At 36.8% G+C, this 14,419-nt stretch overlaps 8 protein-coding genes across 8 annotated transcripts; 1 reads left to right on the forward strand and 7 right to left on the reverse strand.

The window, feature by feature from the left end:
• Window positions 1-2,396: 2,396 nt before the first annotated feature.
• LOC108111589 (translation initiation factor IF-2-like) lies at window positions 2,397-2,762 on the forward strand. The gene has a single exon (XM_017221109.1). The coding sequence runs from the start codon at window positions 2,397-2,399 to the stop codon at window positions 2,760-2,762; it is 366 nt and encodes a 121-aa protein (XP_017076598.1).
• Window positions 2,763-3,645: 883 nt separating this feature from the next.
• Window positions 3,646-4,017, reverse strand: LOC108111579. The gene has a single exon (XM_017221098.1). It carries the CDS (start codon window positions 4,015-4,017, stop codon window positions 3,646-3,648), a length of 372 nt encoding a protein of 123 aa, XP_017076587.1.
• A 1,237-nt stretch (window positions 4,018-5,254) lies between these two features.
• LOC108113126 lies at window positions 5,255-5,785 on the reverse strand. Its single transcript, XM_017223632.2, has one exon. The coding sequence runs from the start codon at window positions 5,783-5,785 to the stop codon at window positions 5,255-5,257; it is 531 nt and encodes a 176-aa protein (XP_017079121.1).
• A 1,482-nt stretch (window positions 5,786-7,267) lies between these two features.
• LOC108113116 lies at window positions 7,268-7,582 on the reverse strand. The gene has a single exon (XM_017223620.1). It carries the CDS (start codon window positions 7,580-7,582, stop codon window positions 7,268-7,270), a length of 315 nt encoding a protein of 104 aa, XP_017079109.1.
• Window positions 7,583-8,396: 814 nt separating this feature from the next.
• Window positions 8,397-8,837, reverse strand: LOC108113110 (cuticle protein 21.3). Its single transcript, XM_017223607.2, has one exon. It carries the CDS (start codon window positions 8,826-8,828, stop codon window positions 8,397-8,399), a length of 432 nt encoding a protein of 143 aa, XP_017079096.1. The 5' UTR covers window positions 8,829-8,837.
• A 1,684-nt stretch (window positions 8,838-10,521) lies between these two features.
• LOC108111582 (uncharacterized histidine-rich protein DDB_G0274557) lies at window positions 10,522-11,356 on the reverse strand. The gene is made up of 2 exons (XM_041819500.1): window positions 10,642-11,356; window positions 10,522-10,583 (listed from the first exon to the last, which is right to left on the reverse strand). The coding sequence occupies exons 1-2, from the start codon at window positions 11,354-11,356 to the stop codon at window positions 10,522-10,524; spliced, it is 777 nt and encodes a 258-aa protein (XP_041675434.1).
• Window positions 11,357-12,125: 769 nt separating this feature from the next.
• Window positions 12,126-13,154, reverse strand: LOC108111584. Its single transcript, XM_017221105.2, has 3 exons — window positions 12,806-13,154; window positions 12,592-12,744; window positions 12,126-12,528 (listed from the first exon to the last, which is right to left on the reverse strand). The coding sequence occupies exons 1-3, from the start codon at window positions 13,035-13,037 to the stop codon at window positions 12,518-12,520; spliced, it is 396 nt and encodes a 131-aa protein (XP_017076594.2). The 5' UTR covers window positions 13,038-13,154; the 3' UTR covers window positions 12,126-12,517.
• Window positions 13,155-13,444: 290 nt separating this feature from the next.
• Window positions 13,445-13,995, reverse strand: LOC108111585. Its single transcript, XM_017221106.2, has 3 exons — window positions 13,794-13,995; window positions 13,580-13,732; window positions 13,445-13,518 (listed from the first exon to the last, which is right to left on the reverse strand). The coding sequence occupies exons 1-3, from the start codon at window positions 13,966-13,968 to the stop codon at window positions 13,505-13,507; spliced, it is 342 nt and encodes a 113-aa protein (XP_017076595.1). The 5' UTR covers window positions 13,969-13,995; the 3' UTR covers window positions 13,445-13,504.
• Between the last annotated feature and the right edge of the window lie 424 nt (window positions 13,996-14,419).

Raw genomic sequence — 14,419 nt, forward strand, 5'->3', positions numbered from 1 at the left:
ATTAATTTCGCCAAATGCACCGCAGAATGGAGTTTCTCAGTGGTAAATTTTGGCTTCGAGTCCGTATCGATTTTGTGGCCTTTGGCTTTGGGCTCTTTGTTGCATTTGACAATTGCTTTGCATGAACGCACGAATATTGTGCAACATTTTTGGACCGGAGCAGCAGCCAAGAAAAACACAAAAAAAAAAACAAGATCAGTATTAACAATGTACCACGCATTTTTTGAAAAGTTGTTCGTGCCACGTTTTTGTTCTTTTATTTAAGTCAATTTTTGTACAGGGGGGGGTTGACGTTGTCGTATGAGCATTAAATGCCGAAATTTTGTATTATCGACCCGGTTTGACTGCCTCCAGTCTGGCTGACTCCTTTTTCTCTACTTAATCTTGGTTGATTATTATTTTTTTTTGTATTACTTCGGTTTTTGCTTTTTAAACATGCTATTAATTTTTAATGGCGTGTGACATTTTTGTTTACGCACAGCCCCAAGGTAGAGCAAAACATTAGCATGTCTGCGGTATTAGTTTACCATTTTTCTTGCTGCCATTGAGCCATTGAGCTATTTGACGGTGTCTTAATTGATATTTATCGCTGGACGATTGCCATGTTCATCATAATAGAGTCGTGTAGCCGACAAAAAGCTCATTACTCTGGCTGATTGGTGGTTCGTTGGTTGGTTGGTTGGTTGCTTGGTTAACTGAATGGTAAGTAAACGCGCCTACAATTTGGCCATTTGATTAGCCTCACCTCGTCATGGTCGCCATGGTCGTCGGTGAGGCCCCAAATGGCCGATCCAATCCGGCACATAAAATCCAATTTAATTAAGTTAGACTCTCGGATTGAGACGCAGACGCGGAGGATCGAGTTTAGACGGAGATGGAGGCCCACAAGACAGAGCAGCTGCCGTGGCAGACAACCTTGCCAGCATTCTTAACGTGTTCAAGATTTTTACCAACGCACTGCATTTAGGTTTCTTGTTGTCGCGTTCACTTTTCAAATGCTTACGAAATGTCAATATTCGGCACAAAGTTATTTGTTATTTGATCGGATCGATTGAGCAATTGTTGATATACAATTTATCTGTGTTTCTATTTTTGTTACTGTTTTTGTTTTTGTTTTTTTTCTAACGGTTTCTCATTGATTTGTTAGCTAATTGTATACGAAAAATGTAATTAAAATTAAAACGAGTAACTGGAAACCCGCAACGCTTGCATGTCAGTTTGACAAACGAAAAATAAATAAATAAAAAGTGTTAACACCCAGATCGCACAGCTGGCGACAACGGTGCGAATGAGTCATGATTGCATGGGAGTAGAGTTTGATTTAGTTGCAAATTAAGTCCCCGAACGAAGAACAAATAGAAACCTAATCAAAGTTTTTGTTTCTTTAAACATTTAATGTATAATTTTTTAAAAGTACACTTGTCTTCATATGAACGAGACACTCAAATTGGTTCACACACTTTGGTTTTACTTTCTAAATTGTAGAAATCGCCGAATGATAAACTCATTCACATTTTTACGTAATTTCATTAAATGTTGCCACCATGACATTTCATTTTTTTTAGCAATTTTTTCATTATTATTGCCCACCTATCAAAGCTCAATTGGGTTGGCCATTTCTTAGACAATCATAAGCCTAATTTGCTTTCATTGTTATGGATAATAAATAGACCCTGAGCTATATAAGGCAAGGTTACCTATATAGCATATATTTTTAAAAACTGTTTTCGCAAATGCTCCACTTCCTGGCCAAGCCAATGATGGGTGTCTCGTTTTGGCCTGGCTAATGGCCAGCTTAATCAAGTCTTCTATATGCCAATTAAGCTTTCGGCTGCGAGTAATGTTAGTTAAGCCATAATTGTATGAAAAGGAGGCTTCTGTGTTAGCCCGACATTCATGTATTATGCATAAATGGCCTTAGGAGTTGTCCGAAAAAGCATGAAAATATTTCAGTACCAGTAAAAAATAATCTATAGTTGTTTGCTTTGGTTTTATGAATACTTGGTTTACTTTCAAAATGTGTGCTGAAATACGAGCTTGTAACTTCAGTTAGCACTTTGTTTTGTATATTTTTAATTTGAAATGTAATTTACACAGGTTGCTGAACTACTTAACTCATTAATTCATTAACTGCTAAATACCGAAATTATGAAAACTGGATCATGGGGGGAACCTTAGATAAAATCTGAGTTAAGTAAATTGATTACGTCATTTGCTGTTATCAAGATTATGTTGTTATTTGTTGGATTTAAATTGAAATAAGTTTAAGTTCGTTTTCCATTTGTGAGCACTTTAAGTTCCAGCTATAAAAGTATTCCCTTTCCAGGAGCCAAGCATCAGTTGTTTCCCAATCAACAATCCAGCACCTTATCACAAATTCAAATCCACAAAGAAAAATGGCCTTCCGTTATATTTTCGTGATCAGTGCCCTGGTTGTCCTGGCCCAAGGATCTTATTTGTCCTCCGTGAATCATGAAGCTGTTGTTGGAGTCCATCACTCTGGAGTGCTTTCAGCAGGAGCACCTGTTGGTGGTGCCCAGCCTCATCGTCCTCAGGCTCAACGCCCCGGCGCTGGTCATGGATCCCTCGGTGGTCCAGTTGGAGGAGCACGACGAGTGAGCGGAGCTGGAGTTGCCGGTCCCCGTTCCCATGGTGGTGCCGTCCGTCGTCCTTCTGCTGGAGCTCATGGTCGTCCACTTGGAGGTGCATCTGCCCATGGAAACGCACACCAGGGTCGCAATCGCAACCAGAAACCCTATTAAGGAAGCCATCAACACCATCAGCAAACGACCAAAACAATATCTATATCTATAACTTAGACATTTCCATCGCATCCTCCAATATTTTCCCCATATTTTTCTGCTGCAAATAATAACAATTGTTATAAAAAACATTTATCATGAGTATTATTTCGTTATATTGTGGCGGGCATAATATGCAGCATTGGGATAAAATTAAAAACTAATCAAATGCTTAGCAAGTACTTAAGCTTTAACAGCAATCGCACCTTTGATGAACTGCTTAATGTGCCAATTATACCAATAACGACAGGTTAAGCACCCGTTCGAGTGCACTTCATGGTTTAAACATTTCTGTAATAGTTGGCTAAAAGTGAATTGCCAGCAAAGACAGCCAAAACTTAATGCGAGTTAAAATACATATATTTAAGCCATTTTAAAGTTGTCAATATACTGAAACTTTGATATTTAACATCAAAATACTCGAACATCCCCTTTCATTAATTTTAAGTACATTTTTCTATTTAACTTTTATAAAAAAGTTCACTAGACAGAATGTAAGCAAATGAATGTTTTCTTATCCTAATTTATCTTAATTTATTTATGTCCCTTATCAGAATTTAAATTTGCTTAAAAAGCAATTTTAAGTGTTTGCCATCCGAAAACATTGCACTTTGTATTATCTGCCAAAAAATGGATTAAATTAATAACTAAATCGGGGCGTAATTACATTCCGTTTTGTAATTAAATAAGTTTGTTCTCTTTTTAAATACCCTTGTTAACCACAGAACCTTATATATAAAATGCAAGCTTTATTTATTTTGCTTTTAAGTTTTATTTCAAAAAGGTTTTTATTATTTTTAAGAATTTTGTAGTTGTCAGGAAAAGTTTATTTCGCGGAGTTCATTTAGAAAGGTTTTTGGATGCGATTACGACCAGATCCTCCGCCAATGGGACGTCCACCGCTAATAACAACAGAAGGACGAGATCCACCCTGTCGACGTGAAGCACCAGCAGCGACTAGTCGGGAAGCCGCTGGACGGGAACCTCCCACAGAGCGAGAGGCTCCCCCGGAACGAGGAGCATTCGAACGAGAACTTGATGATTGACTCTGAGACCCTGGGGATGGTCGTGTTTCGGGGAAAGTGATTGCAGCTCCGGATGTAACATCTCCGGCAGAACGGATTTCCACTGATAATTGTGGTTCCACTGGTGATATATGGGATCCTCTGACCAGGACAATCAGGACACTGACCACAATAACGATTCGGATTGCCATACTTGCACTTTTTTATTTTGGTAAAGAACTTTTTTAAAGATGTTTTCAAGGCAACTGATTGTACTTTTATAAAACGCCTTCTTTTTTATACGCGATAAAGTTTAGATATTGTAGATAAGCTTAGCAAAAAATAAAGAATTACATTGGATAATTCCGATGTAATTACCTAAAGTGTAATCATGGCATGAAAAGGCACTAAATCAAATTTATCTGGAGTTTCCTCTCTGATCCACTTTTCTCAAATAACTACTCCGATCTTAACTTAATGTATGACATCACTTTAAATCGCAAAGATTAAATTTGTAATTACATTTGTTTAGAACTAATAAGGTAATGATAATAATAGTTTGCTGATAAAAAAAAGTTTTAATCTTATTCAAAATAATTATAATTAATATAAAAATTATTCAAAATCTGTAAGAGGTTTTGAAATAATACTTCTTAACCATTTGATATCTTTCTTCTTATTACCACTAAGAATTCTATCTTCTTATAGTAAATATTGCATAATTAATTTATTAATGATTTTTCTCTTCCTATATAAATAACATTTTTAATAACTTACCTTAAAAAAGTATTAATATTTAATATTTATAAACACATTAAAATTACAAGGTCTATGCATACGAAACTGCGTTTTACTTCATTGTTAGTTATCGGTAACAATAGTGATCGACAAATTTTTGGTAAATTTTTTTTAGCATCTTATGACATCTTGCAACACTGCTCAAACGTTATTTGCGAGTTTTTTTCCAATAGCCATTTTTTTTTCTAATATTGAAAATATCGAGTTTTATACCCACAAACCACGATTCGCGGACATCGTTGCTTTTCTGATTTCTTTAAAAGGAAACTGCTGTGGATCCCCAAACAATGCTTGTGGAAGCTTACGGTGTGCATGCCCTAAGCAATAGAAGTTTCCAAGCCTGGTTAAAAGCGTGGAAGACAACCAAAAAGTTTCAGGACACTGAATTGCAGAGCACCGTTGGAAGACGCCTCGAAGCCATGGGAAAAATTTTAATGGTCGGCAGATGAAGTAAAACTCAGTTTCATATGCATAGACCTAGATCTTATTTCATTGTCAGTAAATAAATGGTTAAACAGTTTTTTGGTGTACATTTTTTTATTTCCATTGCTATTGCTGTTTGATACATTGAGGTTTCAAAATATGTTTGGGATAGGATGGGTGGAATTTCTGGTTACATTGTCTTCATTACAAGGGTTCGTGTTGTATGTCCTAGTAGGGTTTCTGGCCATGATGACGGATCTGGTGAACATTGCCGTGTCCAGAGGCAACAACGACTGGAGCTGCCACTCCATGAGCAGGCAGTCCATGAGCAGCCAGTCCATGGCCAGGCAATCCATGGGCTGGCAGTCCATGAGAATGGCGGAGGGGCAGAGCTGGGGCTACCACCACTCGTGGAGCAGGCACCACCACTTTAGGAGAGGAAACCACCACTTGAGGAGCAGGAACGACAACAGTGGCCGGGCGAACCACAACAGGAGCCGAGTGAAGAGGAGCCGAATGAAGAGGAGCAGCCAGTCCTGAACCGATCACACGATGAGATCCTCCAAGGGGAGCAGCAATTGGGCCATGGCTGTAGATCGGACGGGAAGGCTGGTATACAGATGGGTGTCCTTGGGAGCCGACGGCAACCGGAGCTCCAGAGTGGACTGCCACCTCGGCCTCCTCCTCGATGGGAATAATATTCGATCCTTGGGCCAGGACGATGATGGCGCTGAAGACGACAATGAAGCGGGATGCCATTTTGCTTTGGTTGTTTGGGATGAATGCTTCAGGTGTAACTGATGCTTTCCACTTGGAAAATGAAAGCTTTTATAGTCGAAACCGATCACTTAAAAAGCTTAATCTAAACACAAAATTCCAAAACACTTTAAAAATTGTTAAGCGTAATAACTGTAATTAGAGTGCAGGCTCGTGTTTCACAAAACTTGTTTTAAATTTCAAAGAACATTCGCCTCTGAACTCTTTCAGAGGTCAACTGGAGTTCACTTTTCGACTTTTGCCTTACGAAATAATTGTTTACATTACAAAAGTTAATAATTATTTTAATTTTATAGAGATATTTCTTTCCATTTCTTTCATATTATATTAACATTGTAAAAAGTTACAGTTTTGTCAAATAGTCTATAAATATGGTATGTCTTTTGGCAGTCATATTTTTTTACTGAAGAACAAACATATCTGAAGGTGTGATAATATGGTTACTAGTTAAGAAATAAGCATTGTCCGCTAATAATTAAAATGTTAATAGAAAATGAAAAAAAAAACTTACAGGTAAACAGCCTTATAACAACACTAATTCATTCTCATAACAAGATATAAAATCTTATGTAAAAAAGATTGCCTCTTTTCCAACAATGCATGGCTCTATCTCTACTTCATTTAAGTTTTTATTTATTTTTTATTAAAAGTGTCATATATTTCTTAGAATACTCCAAAATTATAAACTAAAAGGCTTTACCAAATGCTCTTAAGTGTTCAAACCAAGACAAAACTTAGATTTGATAATAAAATATAAATAAAATAAATAAGTTTGAAATAAGAAAACTAACCTTTCAATTTTTTTCTTTTTGGTATAACAATAAATACATTTATTAAACGTCAATCAGCCAACTTAATGGCTATAATACTATGAGAACAACATTGAACAAATAACACAATGAACAAATATAACAAATTTTTATAACTAGAGATCAATGCTAAATACTAATACTAATAATACTAATGCTAGATTATTGCTTTAGGACTCGAGAAATTTGGCGTCCTCTTGTCCAGAGATCGGCTGGATGCCTTCGCTTTAGACGTCTTCTGATAGTTGCGTTAGCCAGCGAAGAAGCTAAGTGGCTGGTGTGAGCTGTGAGACGATCGTTGTATCGACTCGAGTGCCTGTTTATCTGTTTCCTAATAGAGGGAATGTCGAGGTCATCTTCTAGGGCTTTGTTTCTAACGTACTAAGGCGCATTTGCAATCATGCGCAACGCCCGGTTTTAAGCCATTTGTACTTTCATGATGTTAAAGTCCGAAGCCAAGCCCCTTAGTTGGATTAACCTTTCAAGTATCTCTAATACTTAAAAAGGGGAACACAGTATTTTTGTAACAATTTTTATTATTTGCAAAAGTTGAGTAGGTAAAAATAATTTATAGAATTATACATAGACAAAGAAAGAAAAAACGGTCTCCCAATAAAGTTGTCCTCTTCTGTAGAGTTTGCACTTAAAAGTTTCTCTAATGCGGCTTCTGGATGCGATTGCGATTCTGGTGAGCATTTCCGTGGACTCCACCAGAAGGACGATTCTGGGATCCACCAGCCCGGCGACGAGATGCACCACCATGAGGACGAGCTCCAACCAATCCCGCTCCGCCGACTCGACGCGATCCTCCAACCGAACCATGACCCAAGGCGGAACGTTGAGGCTGAGGAGCAGGGCCTTGGCCACGGGAAACACCTACAACTGGAGATCCAGCTGAGACTACTCCAGAGTGATGGACTCCCACAAGAGTCTCCTGCTCTACTGGCGAAAGGATCGATCCTTGAGCCATTTCAATATTGATATGGTATTGCTCCTGGGGGAACTGATAATTTCTTTTGGTTAGAAAAAACTTATATACCTGCTCAAAATCAGAGCAAGCAAGAAATAAATTTAATATTTTTATGTAATTAATACCATAAACGAGTCTGTAATAAGATTGGTCTCATTCTGACTCATCAACATTGCAAATACTTTCTACTCGCTGACAGGTCAACTGAAGTTCTGTGAACTCAAAAGTTTTGCTGGCAAGGCACGCGTCGCAAATTTACGCATTAGCCAAGGCGCACGAAAAAATCCGACTCGTGACAAAATGAATCGCGTCAAAATGAACACTCGCCAAAGTTACACACCCAAGAAAATAAACAACGTGGCGAAACCAAACTAGCTGCAAAGTGACACTTTAAAACTAAGATCGAAGAAAAAATTAATGTACCGCAAGAAAAGACACACGGCAAATGTTGCATGCAGCAAAACAAAGCTCTCAAAATATTGACCTAAACGGCCCATAAAACATAGAAGAAAATCTACACAGAAAAAAGTGTATTAAATTAAAAATTAAATTTTTTAGGTTTATTTTGATTTGTTTTTTGTTGATAGCACAAACAGAAGAAGATCAACACATTATCAATATTTGAGATTTGAAAAAAATATCACAACTTTTATTTTTCCATATTAAAGACCTTTTCAAAAAGTAAAGACTGAAGAATTTGATTCAAAATATTTTATTTTCAATATTGTTCTAAAGTTCTATTGCTTGAATAAAGATGGTAAATTGAAGTCAAACGGGTTTCCAAATCTGTTGGGGAGGCGTTGTTGAAGGATTCTTAACCGTGGTGGCGACCGTGGACATTTCCATGACCAACTGCCACAACAGCTGGGACAGCAACTCCATGAGGCTGGCGAATGGGAGCCACAGGGGCAACAACCACAGCAGGAACGGCCACAGCGGCAGGGCGAGCGTAGGCCACAGCTGGACGAGGAGCAGCAGCATAGGCACGAGGAGCAGCCAATCCCAATCCGCTACCGCGATGAGCTACTCCAACGGAGACTGGAACTGGGACAGAACCATGGCCGTAGGCAGGACCAGCAGGGCGAGGAACAGATGCATATCCCTTAGAAACAACGGACACCGGAGCTCCAGCTGCAACGACTCCAGCATGGATAGCCACTTCGGATTCCTGTTCCAAAGACAGAAGACTGGAACCTTGGGCCAGGACGAAGAAGGCGCTGAAGACAACAATGAAGCGGGCTGCCATTTTGATTTGGTTGTTTGTGATGATTGTTAGTGAAACACTGATACCTTTCGCTGTTGCATCAGGCCTTTTATACTTCAAAATTCCATACATTGTCTGAATTTCTAAAATATGTAATCCATCATTCTAAAGTAATTACTGTAAGCGTGTGATGTCACTTATTCTAAACCAAATTAAAATTTGACCCAGTTTATTGCAATTACAAGCACTTTCAACTTTTCCATTACTAAGATTGAAAATGTTCGTAAAGCTAAGATTGCGAAAATATCAAATTCCCCACATTTATTGGGTAATTTCTTTGAGGTCATTTGCTGTCCAATAAGAATGATATTAAAAACATGTTCAGCTAAGATGTTGCGATATCAAAGAAGAGGTAATTTCCCAGTAAACCTTACACCCATTTTTTATATCAAAAAGAGACCAAGTATTATGGGGCAATGATATTTTTATCGAACACTTCAATAATTATTTAAATAGATTGCATAAAAGAACTTTATAATTTGTTCAAATTAAAAGTGCTATTCAAGAATTATACTTCATTTTTAAAACACCTACATTTGAAATCTTGAATTATTTTTAAAAAGGTTTTGTAAATATAACTAATTTTAAATATATCTTAAAAGCATTCATACTTATTCATCTTAGATGAAGCAAAAAAAACGAAATCTCTCATAAATCTGTTCTGTAATATTTATGAATATCCTTGTTTTATCGTCTACAAAAAAAAACTTAACCCAAGAAGAAGTTTTTATAATATATTGTATATAATTAATACTGTACTGATTATTTATCCTCCATATCCGATATTCATTCGTTAACAATGTTTCAAATTTCAATTTTATTACTTCTGATTAAGAAAACTAATTAGGAATATGAATGTGGAGAATACTTAAGGCAGGCTTTCATCTTGTGAAAAAAAGAAATCGATTTTTTTTTTGCCATGTTTCAAAAATGTTCTCGAAAAATTTAAGATCAAAATCTGAAAAAATTACAAAAGTTACATGCCTTTACATATTGCATCGTCGAGCACCGGCCGAGCTAAGCTACGTTTTCGGACCTTACGGAAGTGATTGGAGTCGCTTTAATGAACTGAACGTCACCAATTTTTTCTTTAAAATGTTACTTAAAGTTTATTCTAATAAATAAACTACGTTCAGCCAAAAATATTACAAATTGTTTATTATAAAAAATTAGTGGAAAAAAGCGAAAATGTAAATTTTTATAAAACCTCATAACTTTTTAAATTTTGATTACTTTCATGTCCTTAGTTCATTTAATAGATAATACGATACAAATTTAGAATATGTTTGGTTTTTGTAATTCAGATCGTGGGTTCCTGTTCAAACACTTCCGGTAGCGGTACCCTTTTTCGTCGACATGCCGCCATTAATGGGCACCCCCATTTTAAAGGGGGAATTGAGAGCCTGCCTTAAATTACTTTCAGACATGTTTAATTTCTTTAAGTGATTTCAATGGTTTTTCATTAGACTAATAAAAACAATGTTACCTACATTTTGCAAACTGTTTGTGCAGTTATAAATTCTAAAATATTTTTATGACCCACACTGATCCCAAAAGTTTCATTAATAATAGAAAAACCAGCAACATTATTTGAGAGGTAAATTTATTTATTATGAAATAAGGATAGGCAGTAATTTGGTCAGAGGTTCAGGTATTTTCAGTTCACATTAAAGATTTAGTGACTCCTGTGAGCTCTAGGCAGATGGTGGCACTCGTGGAGACTGATGTGCCTCAGAACTGCAATGAAAAAATTATATAAGATATGCTTCAGATTTTGTATAATATCAAGACTAACGTGGCTTCAGTTCATTGCGACGCAGGCAGTTCAAAATGGCCAATTCACAGGAGTTTTCCACTGTGTAGCATAGATGTCCATCGGTGGCATGAGTTGGACTGTGGGTCCTGGGACAGTGGATAGTGGCATGGCAGTTCCGATGATGATGCAAATGGTGAACGCCATGGTGTTCATGATGTCCATGATGTCCATGAAGTTCATGATGCCCATGAAGCTCATGATGTCCATGAAGTTCATGATGTCCATGATGTCCATGATGCTCATGATGACCATGGTGGTCATGTAGGGGAGCCTCTAAATGATGATGAAGATGATGATGCGAGCCATGGTGTCCATGATGAGGTGCCTCCAGATGATGATGAAGGTGGTGGGGCGAACCATGGATGAGATGGTGAGACTCTGACGAGTGATGATGGTTATAGGACTCAGACAGATGATGATGCGATTCCACATGATGATGTGGTCCATGTTCGTGGTGATGGGACTGAGACTGGAAATCATGTCCATCGTGTCCCACTTCTGCATCCAATGGCCCATGGTGTAGGGAATGGGTCTCAACTTCAGCATCTTCAGCTGGCAAATATCCTTCCTGGGGAACTTCAGTTTCCGCCCCAAGAATGTCCGACTGATGGGCTCCACTGAGAGATCCTTGAAGAAAAGATCCTTGGACAAGGACCAACCAAGCGCTGAGCACAGCAACGAAACGCAGGGCCATCTTAGCTTTCGTTAACTTAGAATTATTTGCTTCGTAACTCGTGAAGCAACTGATGCCAATTCCCGGGAATCTTTACGGTTTTATACCCAAGACGCAGTAGAGTCAAAAAGTTTAAACTTAATAAGAACCCCATTTAAATTAGAAATTAATTAAAAGATAAGCACTGCAATGGCATCGCTGGTGAGCGGCTAATTAAAAAATATAAATATACTAACGCAAATCATAAATCAGAAGCTATATGGTATATGCAGGCTAGGAACGTTCAACCTGAGTGTTACATTAATCCAGTTATTCCCATGAGTACATAGAGATCTCAGATCTAAACAGTTCTGTAAGTCAAACAGAGTGTGCTGAACCCATAATGATTACAAAAAACAAGTTATTTACTTAGTATATGTCCAAAATATAAAAACATTATCTTAACTTAAGAAAGATTATTTTAATTTATGGTTTTATTGCTCTGAAGATGCACAGCTATCTTGGCCATTAGGATTGTAATCTTTTAATTGCCTTTTCAACACAATTTTCCTATAATTCTCAAAGCGTTCTAGCAGAGATTTAATGGCATGTCGTATTCTTCATTAGCACAACAAATACTATTTCTTTCTCAGTTTTGATTACATCCAAATTTCCAACTTATATACAATGTAAGTTTTATACCTTAACTGTTCAAATATTAAATATTATTCATCGGTTTGTTAAATATTTGCTATTCCTAAAATATGTTTTTCTCAAACAAATGGCCATTGAAAAATAATTTAAACAAGTGTTTTAGTTGTTTTGTTTATAATATTTACCATAAGCTGTTTGCATGACCTGATATATAAAAACAAAAAATCCGCTGAAACTGGTCTGAATTACGCAGAGATCTTTACGACGATTAGGAAAATCTCTACCCTTTTTACTTTGAAAAATAATTCGGGCACTTACTAACTTTACAAGAAATAAATCAAAATATTTACACTTAATATATTTCGCAAGTTACAATTTAAGTTAAAAAGTGCTTCTTAGGTGGTATATTAAACTTCAGCCTACAGCAGACAAACTACTCCCTAAATAAACACACTATAAAATCTTCATAAAAATCCAGTTTCTTTAATTCCGCTTTAATAGTGTACAGATTGCTTTATTAATGTCCATCTATTAGTTACTCGCGTGACTCTACACAAAAGCTGTAAACAATTAATAAATTACTCTATGATTTTGTGGAAATGAATTTTGTTAATAGCACTTACTCTCGCCAGTGCGACAGGTATGAGCTCGTTTCACACATTCATTGCTAAACTCCCGCATCGTTCCATTATAATTGCCCGTCGTTGGGCTATAAATCGCAGGGCAGATCTGAGGGCATTGCTTTTGACACTCCTCCTTAGTGGTTACAGTGTAGCCTTTAAAATTAATACTTTTAATTAATAATGTTCGAAAACTTAATCAGTTTACGATACATACCGGGTTTTCGGACCATATTTGCCATGTTCAAATAACATTCATTGCGAAACACCACACAGCCGCCACCCAGAGCCCATACTACATCTTCCGTATCTGGACAATCGGCTTTGGCATAACCGAACGCAAGGCAGAAAAGCATATAAAGTTCAATATATGATTTCATGGTGCAGTGGTGGTACTCTTCTCTAATTTGATGTATTGACAACAGATTTTGACATGAGACTAACTTCATTTTCCTATATGATGAGCTTATATAAGGTTCCCTAGGTGTTAGAGCAAATATTGGCAGTGTGCCAGATGTCGATGCTTTTGCTATTGTTCTATTGATTCTCCCGATTTAACAAACAGAAAGCCAGTCTATGGAAAATTATAGCCCATGAAATACCCATTCATATTTTTCAATATTTATGGCCGCAAAAAGAACCAATGCAAACTTAAAGAACTAAAATAGGATATAAAAAGATTAAAAATTGTTAACTATAATAATTATATATATATTATTTCATTGAATATCTTTAACTATGTCTGTTATACTTTTTGCAAAGCACAAATACTTTTTCCGTCATTAATAGGTACTAAATAAACACCCCGTAGTTAGCTTTTTTTTAAGGAAATCACCAATTAAACAAATTAAGTTTCATAGATAAATCAGTTTATTTAACGTCGCGTTTTTCGAGTTGTTTCGCAGCTTGTTCTCAGCTAATCCAAAAACGCTGTTCAAAATAAATTTTAGATAATTAGATAAAAAGTTTACTCATTTTTAGTAGCACTTACTTTCGCCAGTTAGACACGTATGAACGTGCTTTTCGCATTCATTTCCAAAGTGACGGACCTGACCTTTGTAGGTTCCACCAACCGGTGAATAGACTTGGATACAATTAGTGGCACAATGTTTCTGACACTCCTCCTTGGTAGTGATGGTCAAGGCTGGAATGGTATTACTTACAGTAAATTATATACTTTCAAAGAGAAATAGACAATTTTTCACCTGGTTTGCGATGACAGTTCTCCTTGTCAAAGTAACATTTATTGCGGAAAACATTGCAGCCTCCGCCGAGAACCCAAACCACATCTTCCGTATCCGGACAGTCTCCAGAACAATTTGCACTAACTTGGCTTAAAGCCAGAACCAAAAGAAAGCTGATAGAGAGAATTGATTTCATATTGAAGATCTTCTGTTTGCCGTTGAGTTTGCGGATTAACTGAACAGATGTTCGACTTGCTCATCTTATATACCGGTAACCCAGAGGGCACGTCAGCAAAGATTTCTATAAACCGAAAACGTCACATGCTCACCAGATGTGGGGGATTTTTTCCGTATTATCGGTTTATCTAATTTGCACATCATATACCAGGTAGAAGTCGCCTGTGATTTACTCTTTTATTCTTTATAATCGTTAGAAACCAATCTGTACAAGGTATATTTCCCATTTTTCCGTACTTATCTGTTTCAAAAACAAAATTATATAGAAAATATATATCGTTTTAAAGGTATTTAAGCATAAACGTAAATCAAGCATACCCTCAAATAGATTGGGTATCTGAAGTCAACAGTCAACTCTACCAAACTTCTCATCACAAACACTTGTCCCGCATTAAATAGACCGAAAATTA

The sequence above is a fragment of the Drosophila eugracilis genome, unplaced genomic scaffold, assembly GCF_018153835.1.
Source record: "Drosophila eugracilis isolate 14026-0451.02 unplaced genomic scaffold, ASM1815383v1 contig_75, whole genome shotgun sequence".
NCBI classification, from domain to species: domain Eukaryota; kingdom Metazoa; phylum Arthropoda; class Insecta; order Diptera; family Drosophilidae; genus Drosophila; species Drosophila eugracilis.